Source organism: Chrysochloris asiatica, unplaced genomic scaffold (assembly GCF_000296735.1).
Source record: "Chrysochloris asiatica unplaced genomic scaffold, ChrAsi1.0 scaffold00092, whole genome shotgun sequence".
Taxonomy (NCBI): domain Eukaryota; kingdom Metazoa; phylum Chordata; class Mammalia; order Afrosoricida; family Chrysochloridae; genus Chrysochloris; species Chrysochloris asiatica.
Window position 1 is genome coordinate 8,489,464 of NW_006408610.1, and position 20,931 is coordinate 8,510,394.

Below are 20,931 nucleotides of genomic sequence, written 5' to 3' on the forward strand. Positions count from 1 at the left end.
AGAAACTGGCTTTAAATATTACTTTGTGGAATAACCAAATTTGTCTCTTGCAAATTTGCCACTATGGCAGGCAAGTTGTTTTGATATAATAAGCATGTTTTGACAATATGCTTAAATCATTTGTCCCCACTAGACCTGAAATTTATTACTCAGAGGGAAAGCATGCATTTACAATATATTCTTAGCTGTGCCTTTCTGTCACTCAGCTGTCAAGTCCTATGGAATCTAAAATAGAACTCGACCAATGGGAGGCCGTGTGCACAGTGCTTGCGGATGAGTAGGTTGTGGGCAGTTTTATCATGCACAACAGCATCTGTGCTGCAGAGAGACAGCAGGATGCAGAGTGCTGGCCACGTCTTCCCGTGGAGTTCCCGAGAGGGACGGCTTCTGAAGAATAAGAAATAGGAGGCGTCACCATACCTGACCTGCAGCTGCTTTTCATCAAATACTGCACTGCAAGGACGAGAATTTTCGAGCGTTATGAAGGCGGAGAAGGATCCTGAAGATGAAGATCATATTAGAGATCCAAGCTAAGTGTAGCCCAGCATGAGGACTGTAGAATAGGAAAAGTGGTAGCAAGAGGAACTGAGTCACTTGTTAGGAGATTGTCTGAGGTTAGGCTTTGTAAACTACAGAGATTTGTAATTTAATGCGAAGCAGTTTGCTGTTAGCAACAAGAAACTGTCTATGATGAAGTGTTGGCTTTCTTGTGCTTCTAAAAACAGAGTAGGTATCCCTGTAGTCTAGTATAACAAATGACTCTTCAGCTAGGCTTTTTCAACTGTATTCTTTTATACTGTACCACTAGTTTTTTTAAAACAAGCTTTTGGTGTCTTTGATTGATTGATTTTGTTTGTGATTTAGTTGATTAGTGGTTTGTGAAAACAGAAGTTGGCTTAAAAAGCATAACATAAACTCTTAATAACCGGACAGTATTACTGTTAACTGACAATGTGGCAGACCTTTCTGAAAGCAGTGCTGGGAGGAATAGAATAGAAAACGGTGCTTAGTTATCTCTGAAAAAGCCCCGGTTTTGGATTTCACAACTTTTTAGTGCTTAAAGGTGTACCTTCTTTTTCTACCAGTACGTTTACTTTGGTACTGAGGTTAAGATTGCTTTATTTGCAAGGATAAACTAATCAATTTAGGGCACGTATTTGTGTGCTAAACATGACTTAATCCCTTAGGCATTTGAAAACACAATGCCTCTAAAGCCTACATCCACTACCCCTCTCCAGTTGAGAACCACAAAACTGTTTTGTTTTGAGGCTAAAGAAAGGTGAAATCTAAAATGTAATTTGAATTTGAGCTAATAAATAGGGTTACTTTCAACTCAGTGTTGCAGTTTGAACTCTTTTAAATTTAGGAGGAAGTGGCTTCAACCACAAATTTAAAATTTAGAGACACCAATTCTGAAGTTTGTATATGTATTTGAAATAGACTTCATTAAAATAGTGAATGTCAGGAGAGAGTTATAATTTTAATGTACTATCATTTTTCATATTAATTTTTCACTTCACATATTTAGTGACTACATTGATTATTTACCAAGAATATTGGTGGTGATGACTTTTCTGATGTTTGGGGAGGATTGTTGTTAAGTGCTACGGAGTTGGAGTTGATTCCAATTCATAATGACCTGTGTAAGGTTTCTGAAGAGTGACTGGTGGGTTTGAATTACTGATCTTGTGGTTAGCAGTTCAGTGCTTACCCAACAACACCACACCAGGAGCCTGAAAAGATATATAAAATAATCATTTATCAAGCAATTACAGGGTATGCTTGTGTTAAGAGATTTTTTTTTTTCCCTACAGAGATTTGTTATGGTATATGTGGACATAAGATTTGCTTTGTAAACTAAGAAAAGCACGGACATCTTTTTTGTTCCAGAAATAATACTGGAGTTAGCTTAGAATTTAGCAGTAAGTTGGCATACTATTTGAAAAGGTTAGAACTTTACCTGTTAAAATGTGTGGGTTTTAGTTCTGTTTTAACATTTCCATTTACTAAGAGTCCTGGTGTAGTGCTGTGGGTTAATGCACTGGACTTCAAAGTTGGTTTGAACCACAAAGTCAGCAGGTCAAAGTCACCAGCCACTCCTTGGAAACCCTATGAGTTGATGCCATGGCACTTAACAACAACAGCAGTATAATTGTCTTGAGAATGTCTTGAATATATTTTTTCCAACGTTAACAAGTACCTTGATACAATTAAACTATATATTGTATGCTACATGTAAAAACAAAAGAAAAGACACTACTCTTGATCTTTTAAATGTATGTTCATTGAGTTTTTGTTAAAAGTAAAATTTTTTATTTTATAAAAGCAATATGAAGAAGCTTCATAAAGTTCATGGAAAATTGGAATAGAAAGATAATGGATTTTTACCACAAACTTTTTGACGCCCCTCCTACGTGTTGAGTCTAAAAAAAATGAAATGAGTAAATGAGTCACCTGTAATCTTATTATTTTAGCTAATACTTTTAAAAGTCTTTTTAGTTTTTCCTATGTATAGTGTAGTTCTTTTAATTCTAATATATGTTGTTGTTGTTGTTAAGTGCTGTCAAGTTGATTCCAACCCATATGACCCTATATAGGGTCTCAGAGGAACAGCTGGTGAACTTGAACCGCCGACCTTTGCCGTCTGGTACATTACCCACAGTACCACACCAGGACTCCATTCTAATATATTGGAATCAACTTGATGGCACTTAACAACAGCAAGAACAACATATTGGGTCAACAGAGAAAGCAGTTGTGGCATTGTGGGCTAATGAGTCAGCCTGCAAAGTCATTTGAACTGCAAGGTCAGTGGTTCAAGCTCAACAGCTGCTCCTTGGAAACCCTGTACAGGGTCACTGTGGGTCAGAATTGACTCGACAGCACTTAACAACAACAACAACAACAATGTTAGACTATAGTGGCTGGTGAATTTGAACCATCGATTTTGTGGTTCAAACAGAACTTGCAGTCCAGTGCTTACCACACAATGCCACACCAGGACCTTACTTATAAAGAGATAAAAATAAAATGATTTTGCCTTCTCAAGTATGTGAGGGTAAGTTAGCAAGTATTGCTAGTAGGGCTCCGGCTCATCAGTGCCTGGATTAATGCCAAACAAAATGTATTTAAGCTTGTCTCTGTGTGGCGCTATAGTTTGGTAAGCACTCAACCACATGGTTGCTTTGAACTGCAAGGTCGGCAGTTCAAACTCACCAGCTACTCCTCAGAAACCCTATACAGGGTCACTGTGAGTCCGGACTGACTCGATGGCACTTATCAACAACTGCAATCAGTGAATGGCTGCAGACAAGTTCTCCTAGTAATACATACTCAGTTCTTCAATAAAAATACACTCAGTACTTTGGGACTCCAGGGGAGTCCTGGTGTGGTGCTGCCGGATAATGTACAGGACTGTAAGATCAGTTTGAACTGCGAGGTCGGCGGTTCAAACTCGCCAGCTGCTCCTCGGAAATCCTATACAGGGACACTATGAGTCAGATCGACTTGATAGCATTCAACAACAACAACACAACAAGGGATAATCTTGATTGATTTTCTCAAAGGATACAGGACAATCACAGGAACTTTTTATGAAAATGTTGTAAGAAAATTGGAATGTGTATTGGTGAGAAAAAGGCCTAGAAAGTTAGACTGGGGAATTTTTTTACATCACAACAATGAACCTGCTAATTCTTCCAGCGGAGCAAGGTCTTCCTAATGAGAAGTTCATTGGGAAACCTTACCTGACCTACCCTATAGATCTGCTCTTGCCCTTTTAGACTGATTTTTGTTCCTAAAACTCAACATCCATTTAAATGGAACATGAATGAGTCCTTCCATGATGTCAAAACAGTTGTTTTGACGTGCAAATCGAAGAGTGCAAAATTCTTTGTGGGGGAAGGTTTAGAGAGATGGAAACACTGCCTTCAGAAGTAGATAGACCTCATTGGAGATGGTATCAAGAAACAGTAGCTGCTCATTTTGATATTTTTGTTGAATAAAGATGTCTGTGGTTTTGTAGCAATACCTTTTGACTGACCCTCATATTCCTATCAATACTTTTTAAATAAAAAAGGAGAGACTTTAAAAAATGTCTACAGAATTCCCCTGCAGTAAGGGTCTAGGGAAATACATATCAGAGCCAAGTCTGAGAGCATGCATAGGGAATATGAATAGCACACTGATAAGGAAACTGGAGAAGTAATGTTTGGGCCACTTTAAGACATCTAGTGGCCTTGATTTCTTTCAGTTTTAATTGGGGATAATAGTTTTAGTTTTCTAGGGTTGTTTGAGTAATTTTTGCCAATCATGCGGTAGGTGGTCAACAATTTTTAATTTTCTTTCTTTGCCCTGAAGTCTGTTGAATGTGTGTATAAATGATTATTTGTTATTTTCAATCTATGTGTGCAGAGAACGTGAGAAAGATGATTTTTCTTAAAAGTAGGATTAAAAATGTTTCTTGTAAGGTCTTATAACTGCTTTGGAAAGGTTTTTATAACTGTGCCATTCTAGTCAAGGCAGCACACCTGGGAGAAGGACAGTTAGATACCACTGGAAAACAAGTGTTTGGTGTGGTGTGCAGGAAGGACTGTTTTCCCTTTTCTTCTCAAGTCTTACTCATCCAGTATGCCATGTTTTCCTTTTTTGCAGCATGTAGCAGATTGGAGTAAATATGATGACCGCTTGATGAAAGCAGCAGAACGGGGGGATGTCGAAAAAGTGTCCTCAATCCTTACTAAGAAAGGGGTCAATCCAGGCAAACTAGATGTCGAAGGCAGATCTGCGTAAGTATGACTGATGACAAAAGCAAATCTTAAGGTAATTTGGGTAGACCCTTAGGATACAAATGAAATTTGTTAGTTGTGGTTACCAGCTTTTTAATTTAAAAAGTCTTTACCCAAACCAGCAGTATAATAATTTCCAGAGATCTTTTAAACATCATAGACTAAGTGTCCGTTTGAAAAATTGCCAATCTAGAGAGAATACTAGAGTGCTACCCAGTCTGGTTGTTTAAGTGCCATGACAAACAGTAGCCCTTGATATATTTGTAGTTTTTTTGGTTTGTTTTCTTTTCATATTCTTAATCATGTTTAACCCTTGCAGCAGCCCATAAAAGAAGTAGGGAAAGGTTTATAAAGATTAAATAGTTCGGTATCTCATGTTAATTCCCTGAACTAAGAGGTGTGCCCAAACTTTCTGACTTTGAAGTATGTAAATGACACTTTCTTTGCCACCCACCCCACAGAGTTAACTGGTGTGCCTTAAAGAGACTCAGGCGTGAGCCCACTGCCTTATTTCTGTGTTCCTGAGGAGGATTCCTGACTGGTGTATGTGCTTATGAAGCATACGATTGATTTCTCTCCCACCCCTCTCAGATCTTCATGACATCCCGTTGAGGATAGAGAACTGTTGGATTGTGGTGGTTATGTGCCGTGGAGTCGGTTCCGACTCATAGCGACCCTGTACAGGGTTTCCGAGTCTGTAAATCTTTACGGGAGCGGAAAGCCTCCTTCATTCTATTATGACCCCCCATTAACTCTACCAGTTAAAAGTCTTATCTGGGAAGGATCAAGATCAACACAAAAATCAGTTGGATTCCTTTATAAAAACAAAACTCCTAAAAGGAAATCAGGAGAATAATGCCATTTACAATAACCCCTACAAAGGATAACATTTTTAAGACTGAATCTAACAAGGGGCATCAAAGGCTGACTTAACACAAAGAAAAATAGAAGACACTACTGCAGGAAGTCAAGAGAGACCTACATAAATGGAAAAACATACCGTGCTTGTGAATGTGAAGACTTAACATTGTGAAAACTGTAGCAAGATACCATCTCACCCGGGCAGGAATGGCACTGATCAAAATAATAAATGCTGGCGAGCTTGTGGGGAGATTGGGACTCTCATACACTGTTCGTGGGAATGTAAACTGGTACAACCACTATGGGAAACAGTATTGTTTTGTTAAGTGCCATTGAGTTGATTCTGACTCATAGTGAACCCCGTATTGGGTTTCCAATGAGTGGTTGGTGGGATTGAACTGCAGACCTTGTGGTTAGCTGTCCAGTGCTTATTCTACAGTGCCACACCAGGACTCAAATCCATATGCCCCATCTTTAAAAGGCTAGAAATATGGTTCAGCAATTCCATTCCTACGTACATGAATGGACATGAATAGATATATGCACATCTATGTTGCTTGCAGAATCATTCACAATAACAAAAGGATGGGAACAACCTGAGTGTCCATCAGTAGATGAATGGCTAAACAAACTATGATTATCTATATATAATAGAATATTACGCAATGATACAAAATAAAAATGAAACCATGCAACATCTTATAACATGGGTGAATTTGGAAGACATTATGATGAGCGAACTACAAGTCAGTCATAAAAGGACAAATACTGTTTGAAACCACTATTATAAAAAAAAAAATCAAGAAAAGATATAATACACAGAAATAAATATTCTTTGGTAATTACCAAGGATGGTAGGATAAGGGAGGCAGAATCACTAACAAGTTAGATGTATTAATTTTGGTGACAGGAAAGGCAGTGTACAACGTGAGAAGTCAGCACAATGTTACCAAGGCAAAGGCAGACAATGAGAGGACCGCCAGAATGCAAGGCAGCCGTGCCATGTCTAGCATACACAAACAGACAGCACGGCAGTAACCATTGCTGAGTGGGTGTAAAACTAGGTGGAGTCCTGCTGTGCTGCTGTGGGATAATGCACTGGACCAGAAAGTCCATTTGAACTGCAAGGTTAGCAGTTCGAATTCATCATCTGCTCCTCGGAAATCCTATGTAGGATCACTATGAATCAGGAGGTATGTGCATTGCCGTTAGGTGCCGTTAAGTCAGGTTTTACTGATAGCGACCCTGTCTAGGGTTTCTGGAGCTGTAACTCTTTATGGGAGCAGAAAGCTTTATCTTTCTCCCTTGGAGTGGCTGCTGGGTTTGAACTGCTGACCTGTTTGGTTCGAAGTCCTGTGCATATCATGCAGTGCCATCAGAACTCCCAGATATGTATGAGGTGACTTCAGAAAGTGTGTGGAAAAATTGAACTAAACAATGAAAAATTTCCATGAAGCTTTTCAAGTCCCCTCATATTCTAAACAGATGAGGAAGGTTGTATGAGAGTACACCCCTATGCATAGACAAGTAAAGATGTGGCTATTTCTAAATAAATATATAATTGTATGTACTGCAGGTATATTCATATAGATAATAAAGCAAATGGGGCACAGCTATGGAAGCTTTTTGAGACATTACCAAACACCTCTGGGACTAGTGTACCTACTGGGTGTGAAGGCTAATGACCGTGGGTTTAGAGTGTAGCTAGGTCAATCGGCATAGCATAGTTCCTTAGCTAATGTTCTATAGCCTGCTGAAATGAGTAGCATCTGTGCTCTTAAAGGCTTGTGAGCACCCATCTAAGCTACAACCATTAGTCTCTTCCTGTCTGGAGCAAAGGAGGGTGAAGAAAACCAGATCAAAGGAGTAGTTAGTCCATGGGACTAATGTGTTGTCCAGTGAACCACAGCCTTCACTAGTCTGAGACCTGAGGAACTAGACGATGCCTGGACACCACTGCTGACTGCCGTGACCAAGAATACAACAGAAGGTCCTGGTTAGAGTGGGAGAAAAATGTCAAACGAAATTCAGATCCACAAATAAGACCAGACTTGCCTGCCTGAGTCCAAGGAACCCCCAGACTATATCCTTAAGACACCTTTCTAACTTGGAACTGAAGTCACTTCTTGAGATCATCTTCTAGTCAAATAATAGTCCCCAAAAGTAGATAATAACACCCATGAGGAATGTGCTCCTTAGAACACTCAACTGTAGGAGACCAAGGGGAGAAGTGTTTGTCTGAACATGAAGATGCAAAGGCAGGAAGGAGCATGGGGACTAATCATGGAAGCCGAGAACCCAGGGTCGAAACGGGAGAGTGCTGACACATTTTGGGGACTGCGGCCAACGTCATGGAACAACTTTCGTATGAACTGTTGAATGGTAAACTAATTTGCTTTGTTAACTTTCACCTAAAGCATAATAAAATGTTCAAAACAAAACAACAAAATCTTATTTGGGAAATTTTCCAAAGTTAGAAGTGGAAAGTTTTTATTTCCTGAATTCCTCTCAATTTCATACTTACATGAGTTCATTTAGGATATTATAACTGGAAACCAGATTACTAAATATAGAAATGAGTGCTAGGAGATGAACAGTTAATGTTTGATGTGAGTCTCTACCTTGGAATGCTGGAAAGATAGCAAAGCATGACCATAAATTAAGGAGTTTTTAGAAGCAATAAAGTTTGGAATGTATCAAGTTTATAGTGGTATAATTTTATCAAGTAGGCAATTTGATAGCTACCAAAACACTGATTATTCTGAGTCCTGTCTTCTATTTTTTACTAAATATTAAGCTCACAGTGTAAATAGTGGTAATTTAATATCTATTAGTGACTTTTCTGATTAGTTTTTTTTTTAGTTTTATTTATTTCCTTTCCAAACTCTAGGTTATTAAATGCTAAGGAACGCTCTTTTCTTTTATCTGAAACTCTAAAGTGAAACCTTCTGTTTTGTTTTACTGATCCCGAGTTTGGATATTTTAAATCAATGTGTGTCAGTTTTTTAAATCTAAGATTCAGTTTTGTGTGCAATTGTTTACATTAATGGTCAAAATTATAATAAAAGTTTACTGTAATGTTATGAACATTGAACTTTAGTTTGGAAAAATATTTCAGTAATATTAGTGTTTGAGGTTTTCACTGTAGGAAGTAAAATTATTTCCTAGAATTCCTTAATGAAAGTATTTTGTATAATGGACATGCTACAAATATATTCTATGTACTATATGTAATGAAAAAAGCAATATGGTTTAGAATTTTGTTTTAGGGGGAAAGAAAGGTTAATTTAAGACAGAAATAATTTATGCATCTTGGCCTCAGTGTCATTTCAAGAACTGAAATATTTGAAGTTTAGCAGTGATGTCAAGTGGGTCTTTTCTTCCTGTCTGTCCCTCTCCTAAGGTGTAGCCCTATAGGGTCCCGACCCCAGATGGGGCAAGTTTACCAAGGGTCCCCACTGCCACTTGGAGAGCCATACACTCCAGTTCCTGTCTCCCACCCCTCAGAGCTGTCAAAGTGTGCCGCTCAGTCTCCTAGTTGGTCTTGGGGAAATAACTGTGCTTCCAGAGGAAAGTGGTCTCAAGTACCAGGTCACTTCCCTGCACTTATGTCTTTTACTGTACCCTAGCCTCGTGATTTCCGCTGTCTTGTTAGCTCACTGATACTTTCAAGCAGATGTTTATATTTTCTGTAGCTTTTCTAGTTGTCCTTAGAGGCAAGGTTTATCCATATTTCCTGGATCTCCCATTATGGAAGTGGGAGGCCATGTCTTACTTTTTTTAAAAAAAAAAAAAAAAGCCTACTCGTGTATCTGAACTCTTAAAAATGGCTCTATTAAATTGATTTTTTTTTTCATTTCAAAGGAGTTTCCTATAAAGCAGTTTTTAAGTTTCCTTTCTCTACATTTAAGTGATTGCTGTAACTTTTTCTGAGGAGTATGTGCTGTTCATAGTACACCAGTATTAATAATGCGTTGTCAACGTGCTGTGATTTCTGCCCTTAGACATCATCACATAATGTGGATCTGTTGTGAAGAAAGAGGTCTTCTAAATATCATGAGCTCAGAAATTAAAACAAAGCAAAAATGATACCTCCCAGCTTATTGAGAAACTAAGTCTCTCTGCTTCATGGAAATTAACATTTCTCAATGTTCTATTGGTTCCTTGCAGAGTATAATTTCCTATTTTTGTGTTGCAGAGAGGTTCAATGATACTCACCCCAGCCATATGACAGTTGAATTATTCTGCTAAAATGAGAATTTACCTGACTCTTGGTATATTCCTCTTACCAGAAATACTTCTTTTTCTCTAAATCACATTGAACACCATGCCTGCATTACATAGCTGTGCTTTGGTCTCCAGTTTGCATCTATATCTTCCCTCATGATAAGAGAGTCGTATGACTGAGTGTTGTCTTATCTGCAAATGAATTTGCAAGCTCTCTTCAGACTTTTGTCTCCTCTTCAGACGTTTGTTTAGATACTTGGGGCACTGCCATCCCCCTGGCACTGTTAACTGGCATTGGAGATTGACTAAGAAACAAAACAGGCAGGGATTCATGCTTCTGTTGAGCTTACAGTTAGTGGGAAGAGACTGATAGGCTATAAAGAAATTAGAGTGAAACTGTTATTTTGTCTGAAACCAACATTTTCAAACATACTATTCTCCACAGGCAGGGATGGGTTGCTGAGAGTGGTAACATTTACAGGGGCGTATAGTTTTTAAATGAGGGAAGACCCTCACTGATGCGATGTGGGATGCAGATGTTGAGCATGTTCATATCCTTTAGCTCCTGGCACCTTTAGAGTAGTCAGTGGTCTTTTTTTGTTTAGGACTTCCAGTCTCTTTGAACCCCAGTTTACCAGCAAATCCTACTGAACCCCAGTTTGGATTTAGTGTCTCTTCTTCTGTTGCGCACAATAAACGAGGAGATGTCAGAAAGTTGGTGGAACAATTCCAGTATCTGTTCATTCCAGTTTTCCATGATCTTTCTGAAGCCTACACAATAAAAACTTAAAAAAAAACTACTTTTTTTTTTTTAAAGTTTTTATTGTGAATTGAGTGATAGTTTACATGGGAGAACATCGGTTTTATACTCATCGTTTCATTGCAGTAATTACAAACTATAGATGTTTTTTGATTAATAGCGTGGGCTATTTGATCTGGAGTCTGAAAAGTGTGATGGTTTAAAGTTTCTTGACTCGCTTTCTGAGGGAACTTGTTTGGTTACACATGTTTGCATGCAATATCAGTCATACAGGTCTGTATGCAAAAGGAAGAACTCAGGGGCAACTGGAACTGTTTGGGAAGGAAGAAGGTGCACTTTTTTTATGCCTTTCAGGTGTCGCTTGACTTGTTTGATCTGAAGGCTTTTCCCTGTCAGCTTTAGCTTGATATTTCTAAAGAGAAGGGAAAGGTGTTTTAATCATTCTGTGGTTTCACCATTCTGCTGTAACTTGTTTGGGCGGTTTATATTTTCAGCGAATCAAAACATCTGATGTTTCTTTAAAGTGTTTTGTAAGCCCCAAACACCAGTTTTTGGGTTTGTTTTAAATCGACGTTATTAGCAATATTATAATAGTATCAATGTTCTAAAATTAAGGCTGTTGAGCATAGAATATTTTTTGGTATTAAGGAAGTTCTAAGGAGGTGTCTCCTGTACTTCGGACATTTTATCAGGAGGGACATGGAAAAGAAATTATGCTTGATAAAGTGGAGGGTCTGCATACAAGAGCAATGAGTTGGATTGCCATGGTGGCAGCAGCCATGGGCTCCACATAACAACAGCTGTGAGGCTGGTGCAGGGTCGGACACTGCTTGGTTTTGCTCTACATAGATAGGGTCACCATGAATTGGAGCTGACTCAGCGACACCTCACAATAATAACAATGGAGTATTGGCTCCGTATATAAATGTATATTAACATTAGTTTTAAGTAATATGGAATAGGTTTATTTTTGCTTGTGTTAAACATATAGATGTTCTAATCTAGCCTTTGAAACACATGTGTGCATATATGCATATGTATATTGCTTAAAGAGTAAGATTGATGTAGCATTTAAGTTGACCTTTGGTGGTTTCCATGAAATAACAAATATTTACTTTTTGTTTAGCTTCCATGTTGTGGCCTCAAAGGGAAATCTTGAGTGTTTGAATGCCATCCTTCTCCATGGAGTTGATATTACAGCTAGTGACACTGCTGGTACGTTCCCTCTGTTTTCAGTTACCCAACATACATCTCTTCCAGTACTGATGTTCTTCATCTTAAGCATTGGCACGTTGGCAGTTCAAACCCACCAGTGCTCTGTGGGAGAAAGATGTATTGGCATTCTGCCTCCGTAAAGACGTACAACTTCTGAAACACTGCTCTCTCCTGCGGGGTCACTGTGAGTAGGTTGATGTTCTTAAACAGACCTCAGTGTGATTGAAAAAGAAAATTCCTTAATCTTTAACTTTTAAATAGCTGAGAAAATTTTGCTTCTCAGTGTCATGGTGAGGGGTGGTTATGTTATAGGGCATTTAGGAGAAAGGGTTACTGGACTGACCCAGGCAGAAAGAGGAGACTTGAAGTCTAGTGCTGGTCTTGGTAACGGTATTGTTGTTGTGAAGTGCCGTCAAGTTGGTTCCGACCCATAGTGACCCTATATAGGGTTTCTGAGGAGCAGCTGGTGAGCTTGAATTGCCAACTGTAAGTTCAGATGGCTTTGCAGTCTAGCACAGTAACCCACAGTACCAGGACAGAATCTTAAAGTCTCAGATTTGGAAGAAACATTAGGGGCCACTTAGTTGAAATGTCCATACAACTCAGTATAAGAATCTTCACAATCATGATGCCATTGGTTGTGCATTTCTTGTGAAGGGGAACTAACTGCCTCTTTGCAACAGTAGCAGTCCTGAGAATGACAAAACTAGCTCACAGAGTGTAATCTATTTTATTCTCATGTAAACCCAACGAGGCTCTGAGGCACAGAGCCATGAGATAACTTGTCCAAGGTCTTTTATTAAATAAATAGAACTCAGAGTCTGTGCTTAACCATTATGTCTCAAAGGGAGACCCAGTGTGTGTTTGGTTAGCTAGAGGTATGATAATAAAAATTATTCTTGGAAACAACTGAAATCTGTGTATCCCCTGGTCTTCTGCCTGCACTTAGTTCTACCTGTGTCTGCCACTTAAGGCATTACAGTGTAAGTGTGTTTGCACATCACCACATAGATCTTTATACATTTAAATATAGCTATTAGTTCTCATGGAGTCCTGGTGTGGTGCTGTAGGATAAGCATTGGACTGCAAGGTCAATTAAGACTGCAGGAGTAGTGGTTCAAACCCACCAGTCGCTCCTTGGAAACCCTATACACAGGGCTGCTATGAGTCAGAACTGACTCGATGACACTTAACAACAGCAAATTGCTTCTCTTTAATGTGTGTCTTAGGGTTCTAGTCATTACAATGGTCATTCTTAGTTCTCTGGTATTTTTGCCAACAATTTTTTTGCACTTCTTTTTTGTTATTCAATTAAACATAGGATTAAGCTGTAAAGGAGAATTTTCTTAACAGCTCTTCTATTTTCTCCCATGACCCATGTCATGGTTTCCATCAGATCATGCTGTTAAGGACCACTGTGTTTAGAAATGGAAGAAGAGATTAAGATTTAGTTAAGTTAGTGAGGAAAGTCTTTAAAGACACATCAAATTCTAAATTGAAGACCAAAGTCAATCTGTGTGCCACCTTTGAATGGTCTGAATGGACTTACAAATGTGTTTATACTTATGTATTCTATTCAGGTAGGAGGATATTTATTTTTAGAATTTTTTTACTGATCATACCTCTTCAGAGCTTTTATTGTACATAACGTTGTTGTTGTTGTTGTTAAGTGCCATCGAGTCTGTTCCGACCATAGCGACCCTGTATAGGGTTTCCGAGGAGTGACTGGTGAGCTTTAACCACCGACTTTGCAGTTCACACAGCTTTGCAGTCTGGCGCATTAATCCACAGCGCCACACCAGGACTCCATTGTACATAATATATTTTGTAAATTTTGTTGATTAATAAAGTGTTGAATGATTTAAGAAATAATGAGATATTTTAACTTGCATCTCCACTGCTTGACAGTTTTCTTGTATAGACTTGACTTGCCCTATTAGGAACTTGTTCAATTATATCTGTTTCCATGAAGCTTCAATCAGTTTATACAAATCTATGAAGATCCTTCAAAAAGTTCATGTAAAAATTTCATTATCTTTTATTTCCATTTTTCCACATACTTTTTGAAGCTCCCTTCATGTAACCAAAAAGAAGAATTAGGTAGCATTGTTGGTACTATTTGTAGGTGGAATCAGCGCAATCAATCAATCAAGCCTGGTTTACTTACTAGAAGTTGCTTTTGTTGATTGATAATGTTTCATTTGTTGATTGTGCTGATTCAGATTGAAACAAGTCTCTTTCTGCTGTGGACATTTTGTTGCCTAGAGGCTAATCTAATGAGGTTTGTGCTCTCTCCATCAGAGCAGATCAGACTCAAATACTGTCCCAAGCTCAGCAGATAGCACTTCCTATCCTACAGCCCCACACACCCTGCTTAACTGTCTTGTTTTGTTATTTGCGTCTTTTCTTCTTGCCATTATGCTGTTATATTTTTAGACAATTTTCTGTTTTATATTTGACCTTAGAGCTGTCCTTCGTGAGGGAAAAGACCTTGTCTCTTTTGTGGTAATGCCTGATATACTCCAGATGGAGATAGTTGATCAAAAAGTGACTTTACCTTGCCTCCTTTATTTGCTAACACTGTTCTTAAACAGTGTACTTTATTTGTTAAAAGCATATTTAAAATGAGTAGATTTCAAGTCAGTGCCGTTTTGAGTATCTGTGAGCAGACATCCACTTTGGGTGTCTTTCATGTTGACATGCTTTCCATCTGATCTGCCCTTGATTTCTAGCTGCCACTTCTGGGGTGGTTAGTATGTCCTTGGTCCTGACCTGACATTTCTATGGGACTCAGTTTCTGGGGGGGTTTCACTGAATACCAGGGAGAGTTACCACCGTGTGTCACTCCACAATGCCCATTCCATGCTCTTAACTTCCCATGCAAATACCTGTTACTCTAGCCACCTTTTACAGTGTGAAATGTTTCTAGAAAACTTCATGAACAGTTACAAATTGAAATTTGAAGTGATCAAATCTTCCATGTTTGTAATTAGAGGATGTATAGGTGTGGTTGAATATATTGTTATCTGTACCTATTCAAAAACCTGGATTTCCCCTGATTTTTGTTCCAGAACCTATTTAGGTAGCAGCACAGAAACAGACCTGGGAAAACTGATCTGTCCACTTACTTAAACTCATGTAAGATTTAGTGAGAGTTAACTTATAAGGTGAATAGGACACATAACTTGTTGCTTCTTGTCTAGCAGAAAGATCTACTTGTAAAGTTATGTTTCAAGAAGTTTGTGAGATTATAGGAAATTAAGAACATTAAAGATTGGAAACTCTTACATCTTTCACCATCCATGAGAGATGTATGTGCAAAGAAATGTGATTGGGAGAAACAATGTTTGGAAGTAGAATGTTCTCTGCAAGTTGACCTTTTCAAGTACTCAAAGCTAACCCTTCAGGTTATTTGATAACCTCTTACTTTAGTTTGTTCATTTTCATTTACACTGTTTTTGAAGAGGTCATTTGCAAAGGCACAAATGTCTTCATGAACTGTGGATTTTACATGAAGCATAAATAATTGTTAGAAAATATCCTGTCTTTGAAGTGTGACTATTACCTTTCACCACTTTTTGTGTCCACGCTGCCCATTTGGATATTGCCATTATTTAGTAAAATCTAGATACTTCTCTCCCTCCTTTTTCTCCCTTTCTCCCTTCTCTTTTTCTTTACTTTCTCCTTTTTCTCACTCTCCCCTTTCTATTGCTGTTGCTGTTAAGTGTCATTGTCAGTTCCTGATGAGCAGCCGGTGGGTTTGAACCACCAACCTTTGGTTTCAAGTGACCACTGATTATTCTATAGTGTTGCACCAGGCCTTCTCCCCTTACTGAAGTGCATGCTCTGCACCAGACACTCATCTGTGCCAAGGAGATCAAGTGGTGATGGAAAAGAAAGACCCTGCTCTTCAGGGCTTTGCATGTTTAGTTTTTCTTTCCAACATCATTGTTTTGATGTGTATACTATCTATTTTTTTGAGAAATCAATGGAAATGTAAGGCATCTTAGAAACTAAAACTAAAATGCTCACAAATAAATAATCCTGTCAACTTAATTATGGGAAAAGAATCTTATTTCTTTGTTTACATTATGAGAAAAACAGTACTTCAAACGGATCCTAAATTACTTATTACTCTCTTAGGAAGAAATGCTCTTCATCTGGCTGCAAAATATGGACATGCATTGTGTCTGCAAAAGCTTCTACAGGTAGTTTTTTTTGTTTTGTTTTGTTTTTAACAATTTAGCAATTATTACTTTGACTCTATTTTTTACATTTTAGTAATAGATGTATTTTTAATGTGTGTCTGGGATGTGAAATCAAATAATATGGCGGGCTCATTTTGGCCACTTGCTTACACATAATATTTTTTCCATCATTTATGAAGGAATGTGAACAATAAAGAGCAAAATTCCGGAGGAAGTGAATTGCATAACTCGAAGTATTAAAAATAAATAACAAAGACTTGACCTTCCTGTTGACATGAGCCGGAGACTAGAATTTGCTGTTGTCTCATATATGATATAAGATAAAATACTACAACATAGGATTCATATTTTTCTATGTAAACACAGATAACAGACTACATAGTATTAAAATCATTAGTTAAATATTTACTCAGGCAGCTACACAGTTCCATGAGCTAACTGGCTGAGTGAGTTTTTCAGTTAAAGGCTGCAATCGGACATGACCATGAACATTTCTGCATTAAAGCACACAGCAGAACTCATATGTTTTTCTGATTCAGTAGTGCAGGTTTGAACTCTTGCTGAAAACAAAACAAACAATAACATATTTTTGATATCTCATGCTATTGTAATGTAACATATGGTTTCCTGTTTGTTGAAATACTGTTAAATTTGCGGTGCAATGTTACTATATTTGTTCCATGTCAAAATATTTAGTGGATTGTCTAGTACTCTTCCATTTCTTTGATAAATGGAATATTTTAAGATTAAAGAACAGCTGTTCATTTCAGTATAGATAATTAATTTTAAAAGAAAACTCTTCTGTCTTACTAAGTTCCTATGTTTTTACAGTACAATTGTCCCACTGAACACACAGACCTCCAAGGACGAACTGCACTTCATGATGCAGGTAAGCAAAGTGTTCAGTTGGATGCAAACAAAATCTGTTAAAATGGCTAGACATTTAACTTAATTTCAGAGTTTTAACATGTTTATATTTGTTTAATTCATGAAGAAACAAAGATGTAGTAAGTAATTTTATTTACTCAGAATTGAAATTGATAAGGTTGCGCATCGTAAAGAGTTTTATCAATGTTTATAGCACAGTCCGTTTGCTAGGTACTGAAGGTTCAAAGGTGAATAAACCATCATTCTACATTCAAGGAAATCTGCTACTGCGTGCGTATTTACGGTGGTAACTGGTGGGCAAAACTACGTTTACCTAATTAATAATGTGTCTGAACCTCGTTTCTTTCATCTATAAACTGATGTTAATGATACAACACTACTTGCAATAGATGGTTGTAATTAAATTCTGTGTTGTTATTGTTAAGTGCTGTCAAATCGGTTCTAACTCATAGTGACCCTGTATAGGGTTTCTGAGGGTGTACATTTTTGTGGTAGCAGAAAACCTCATCTTTCTCCTGCAGAGCAGCTGGTGAGTTCAAACCACCAACCTTGGTGTTTACAGTATCGTACTCATTACAGAGCCACTGCACTCTTACATTCCGTGTAGTGTCTTAGGTTGTTCAGTGTTGTCGACTCGGTTCTGACTCATAGCAACCCTGTGTAGGTGTCCAAGGTTTAGAAATCTTTGTGGGAGCAGAAAGCCTCATTTTTCTCCCACAGAGCAGCTGGTGGGCCTTGTGTTTCTCAATCCAGTACTCCCCATGTAGTGCCTGCTGTTTTTGTTGTTGTTAAGTGCCATCAAGTCGACTCCGTACAGAGTTTGTATAGAGTTTCTGAGGAGCAAATGATGGGTTTGACCTGCTGCCCTGTGGGAGGAAGTCCAGTGCGGAGCCTACACCAGCACACTGGTAGTCCTAACATATAATTAATATAATGTAATTAATGTGGTTTTGATTTGAGGTGTTGGTGCTGAATTTTGTAGTACTATAATGTGCTCTGTCCTGAAACATTTATATTATTTCATAGAGTTTCTTGACCATACTTGTATATTTAAATTTATCTGTATTATTCTTCAGGTGCCTTAAAGAAAATATCATGCAAAAATTTAAATACTTCAGTGTTTTGGGAATGTAAGCAAGCCTGACCTCTTGACTGACTTTTCTAAATCTGAAATTCCTACAATTTGCGTAGAAGGCCAAAGGAAAGAAAACCCAGAAACGATTCTCTCCTTCATGTGCGTGGACTTTCTCTGCAGTACACGAAGTGGTCTTTATTAAAAATATACTTCATCTGTACAAACACTGCTGGATAAGCTCTGGACTATGAACCACAAAAGGAGCTCTGGTAGCGTAGTGGTTATGAGTCGGCCTGCTAACCTCAGGGTCAGCAGTTCGAAACTACGAGCTGTGCCGCAGGAGAAAGATGAGGCAGTCTGTTCCCATAAAGATTTACAGCCTTGGAAACCCTGTATGGGGTCGCTATGAGTCAGAACCGACTCCACAACACATAACAACAACAACAATGAACCACAAGGTTGACAGTTCAAATCCACCAGTACTCCTTGGAAACTCCATATGAGGTTGCTATGGGTCAGAACTGACTCGACAGCACTTAACAATATAAATATGAACAGCAACAATATAAATATGAACTCTCGTGTTGGCCAGAGAAGAAGCATAGTGTGATTTTAAGATAATTTTTAGGCAGATGATTCCTCCTTTGCATCCCTCGGGGCAGATATTGTAGCCTGTCTTAAAGAGAAGAGATATGAATTGTGTGTCAAATTTTATCGACTCTGGCTGTTTTATAAGACAAATAAATATGATGCTTTAGGAACAAAGCTTAGCATTGCAAAGATCAAGTCAGTTAATAACTATGCTTAAAAATAAATGGTAAATAGAAAATTCTAATTTGATTTCTATTATTGATACTGATTCTTAGCATAGTAGTACGTTTTTGGCTTCTGCAAGGCTGACAGTATTCCTTTGCCCCAGTAAATGACACAAAATTTAAAAAATGATGTCATTTAACCCACTTTCAGATAGAAAATTCATGTTTGCAGTATTAAACTGAGAGGGAAGAATGTGAGGTTTGGTAGTTTAGAAATTCAAGGACTGCTGCCTTATGTGGATCTAGCAAGCACCATGTGTTTCATCGTGTTTCTTTGTTCTCCAAAGCGATGGCAGACTGTCCTTCTAGCATTCAGCTGCTGTGTGACCATGGGGCCTCTGTGAATGCCAAAGATGGAGTAAGTCAGTTTTTGTGTATTTTGTGTATTCTAGCAATCATGTTGGGGGAGACTTGTGTTAACGCTCTCTTATTTTTCTCGTTGTTTAGGATGGGCGGACACCTCTTGTCCTGGCTACTCAGATGTGTCGGCCAACAATATGCCAAATGTTGATAGATAGAGGAGCAGATATTAATTCCAGAGATAAGCAGAACAGGTAACTCTTTAATCATGGCTCCCCAGAGATGAGTTGGATGCAGAGTGATTATGAAATTCTTCCATTATTTCCAACTTGGCTTTTCCACCCACCGGAGTTTTCCCCTCCCCAGCTTACTCTTTCTTCTCACTCTTCTTCAGTTGATGGAAGAATAGAGAGGGAAGTAGTGGAAGATGACAGGGTAAATGCTGAGTAAACACAGTGATTGAGGTCTGTGTTCAGGTCAATGAACTAAAAGAATGAGGAATTGTGTCCCAGTTATTTTAAAGTTTAAAAAAAAAAAAAAATTTTTTTCCCCATGAAATTTCAGCAAAGGGTGATAACAGAGAAGATGAGTCTAGAAAAGTTCTGTGTACTGTCTACATGAGTCCCAGCGACTCGAGAGTAAAGTGGTTCTAGGGTGTCTTGGAGTTGGATGTTATTTCAGTGTTGATTTTCTCAAGGCGACTTTGCCTGGACAATTGGCAGCTGCCCCCTCCCAACTGGATCCTCTTTCGGTACCTCAAGATTCCCATAGTTCATTTTTCCTATTTTGTATGATGTTGTTTGGGTTAGCAGGCACTAATAATTTCTCTTGAGAATTCTCCCTTTCTACCTTCCATAGGTCTGATGTGTCTTGGTGCTTTCTTATAGTTCTGCTATATATGGTCACAACGTTTCTAACAATGAAGTGTCAGAAGTATATTCCCTCCATTCATTGGAGTATTACAAAATGTATAAAATTTCTGGGATTTTATACATTATTCCTAAAGAGATTGTTGACTTCTGTTGATCTTATTTTATTCTTTTAGACATATGTCCTGTTGTTTATAGTTTATTGGAAGTAAATAAATATGATAAAATATCTTTAGATGTCAGTTTTTATAGCTCTTTGTTTATATTGGTCAGATGTCTTAAAGGAGGAAATTCTTCAGCCTTTAAATCATTAATGTAGCTATTAAGGGTGTGACTTGTTTTTATTACTTTGTTTTTACAGATACCATAATCTGGTTCCAAGCTTAACTAAGAAAATTGATTTTAAAAATAGCTTTTAAGATCATAAAAGGATGATGTAGTTAATACAAGTATAACACCTTATGTTTTCATAGATTTTATATTTTTCAAAGCACTTTTACCTGTTTTTCCATTGGAAGTCACACACAAAAAAACAACAACAATGAGGTAGAGCAATGTATATTATATAGACTAGACAGCAAATGGTTGTAAAAAGGAATTATGGTCTCTGTTTCCAATACTCTACATATGTTTCTTTTCTTTTCTGTTTTATCTGTGGCATTTAAAAAATCTAAGAATCAAAACTTAGTTCATACATGTTGTGTATGGAATATTGTATTTAGTTAAGTACTAGGGATGGGATATAAAAGAAGTAGATATAAAAGAAGTAGACAGTGGAAAGGCGTGGCTCAATTTCCTTGTGAAATCCAGTATTCACAATTGAAGACAGGAAGAGGGAAATGTGTGCATTTCACTAGGGGCCTGGTTTCCTCACCAGTAAAAGGAGGGGAGACTAGACAAAGAATTTCTAGGGTCCTTTTTTTTTT

General features: G+C 37.9%; 1 protein-coding gene across 4 annotated transcripts in view; it reads left to right on the forward strand.

The window, feature by feature from the left end:
• Positions 1–20,931, forward strand: part of UACA (uveal autoantigen with coiled-coil domains and ankyrin repeats) — a 106,024-nt gene that overhangs the window by 49,326 nt on the left and 35,767 nt on the right. For 2 of the 4 annotated variants that reach the window (XM_006866535.1, XM_006866536.1), the window contains 6 exons: positions 4,654–4,787; positions 11,762–11,850; positions 15,994–16,058; positions 16,890–16,947; positions 19,124–19,194; positions 19,284–19,390. In XM_006866535.1, the coding sequence (XP_006866597.1) occupies positions 4,654–4,787; positions 11,762–11,850; positions 15,994–16,058; positions 16,890–16,947; positions 19,124–19,194; positions 19,284–19,390 (524 nt within the window). Of the gene's footprint in view, positions 1–687; positions 727–4,653; positions 4,788–11,761; positions 11,851–15,993; positions 16,059–16,889; positions 16,948–19,123; positions 19,195–19,283; positions 19,391–20,931 lie in introns of those variants that run through there. The other 2 variants (XM_006866537.1, XM_006866538.1) reach the window with 2 other exon arrangements.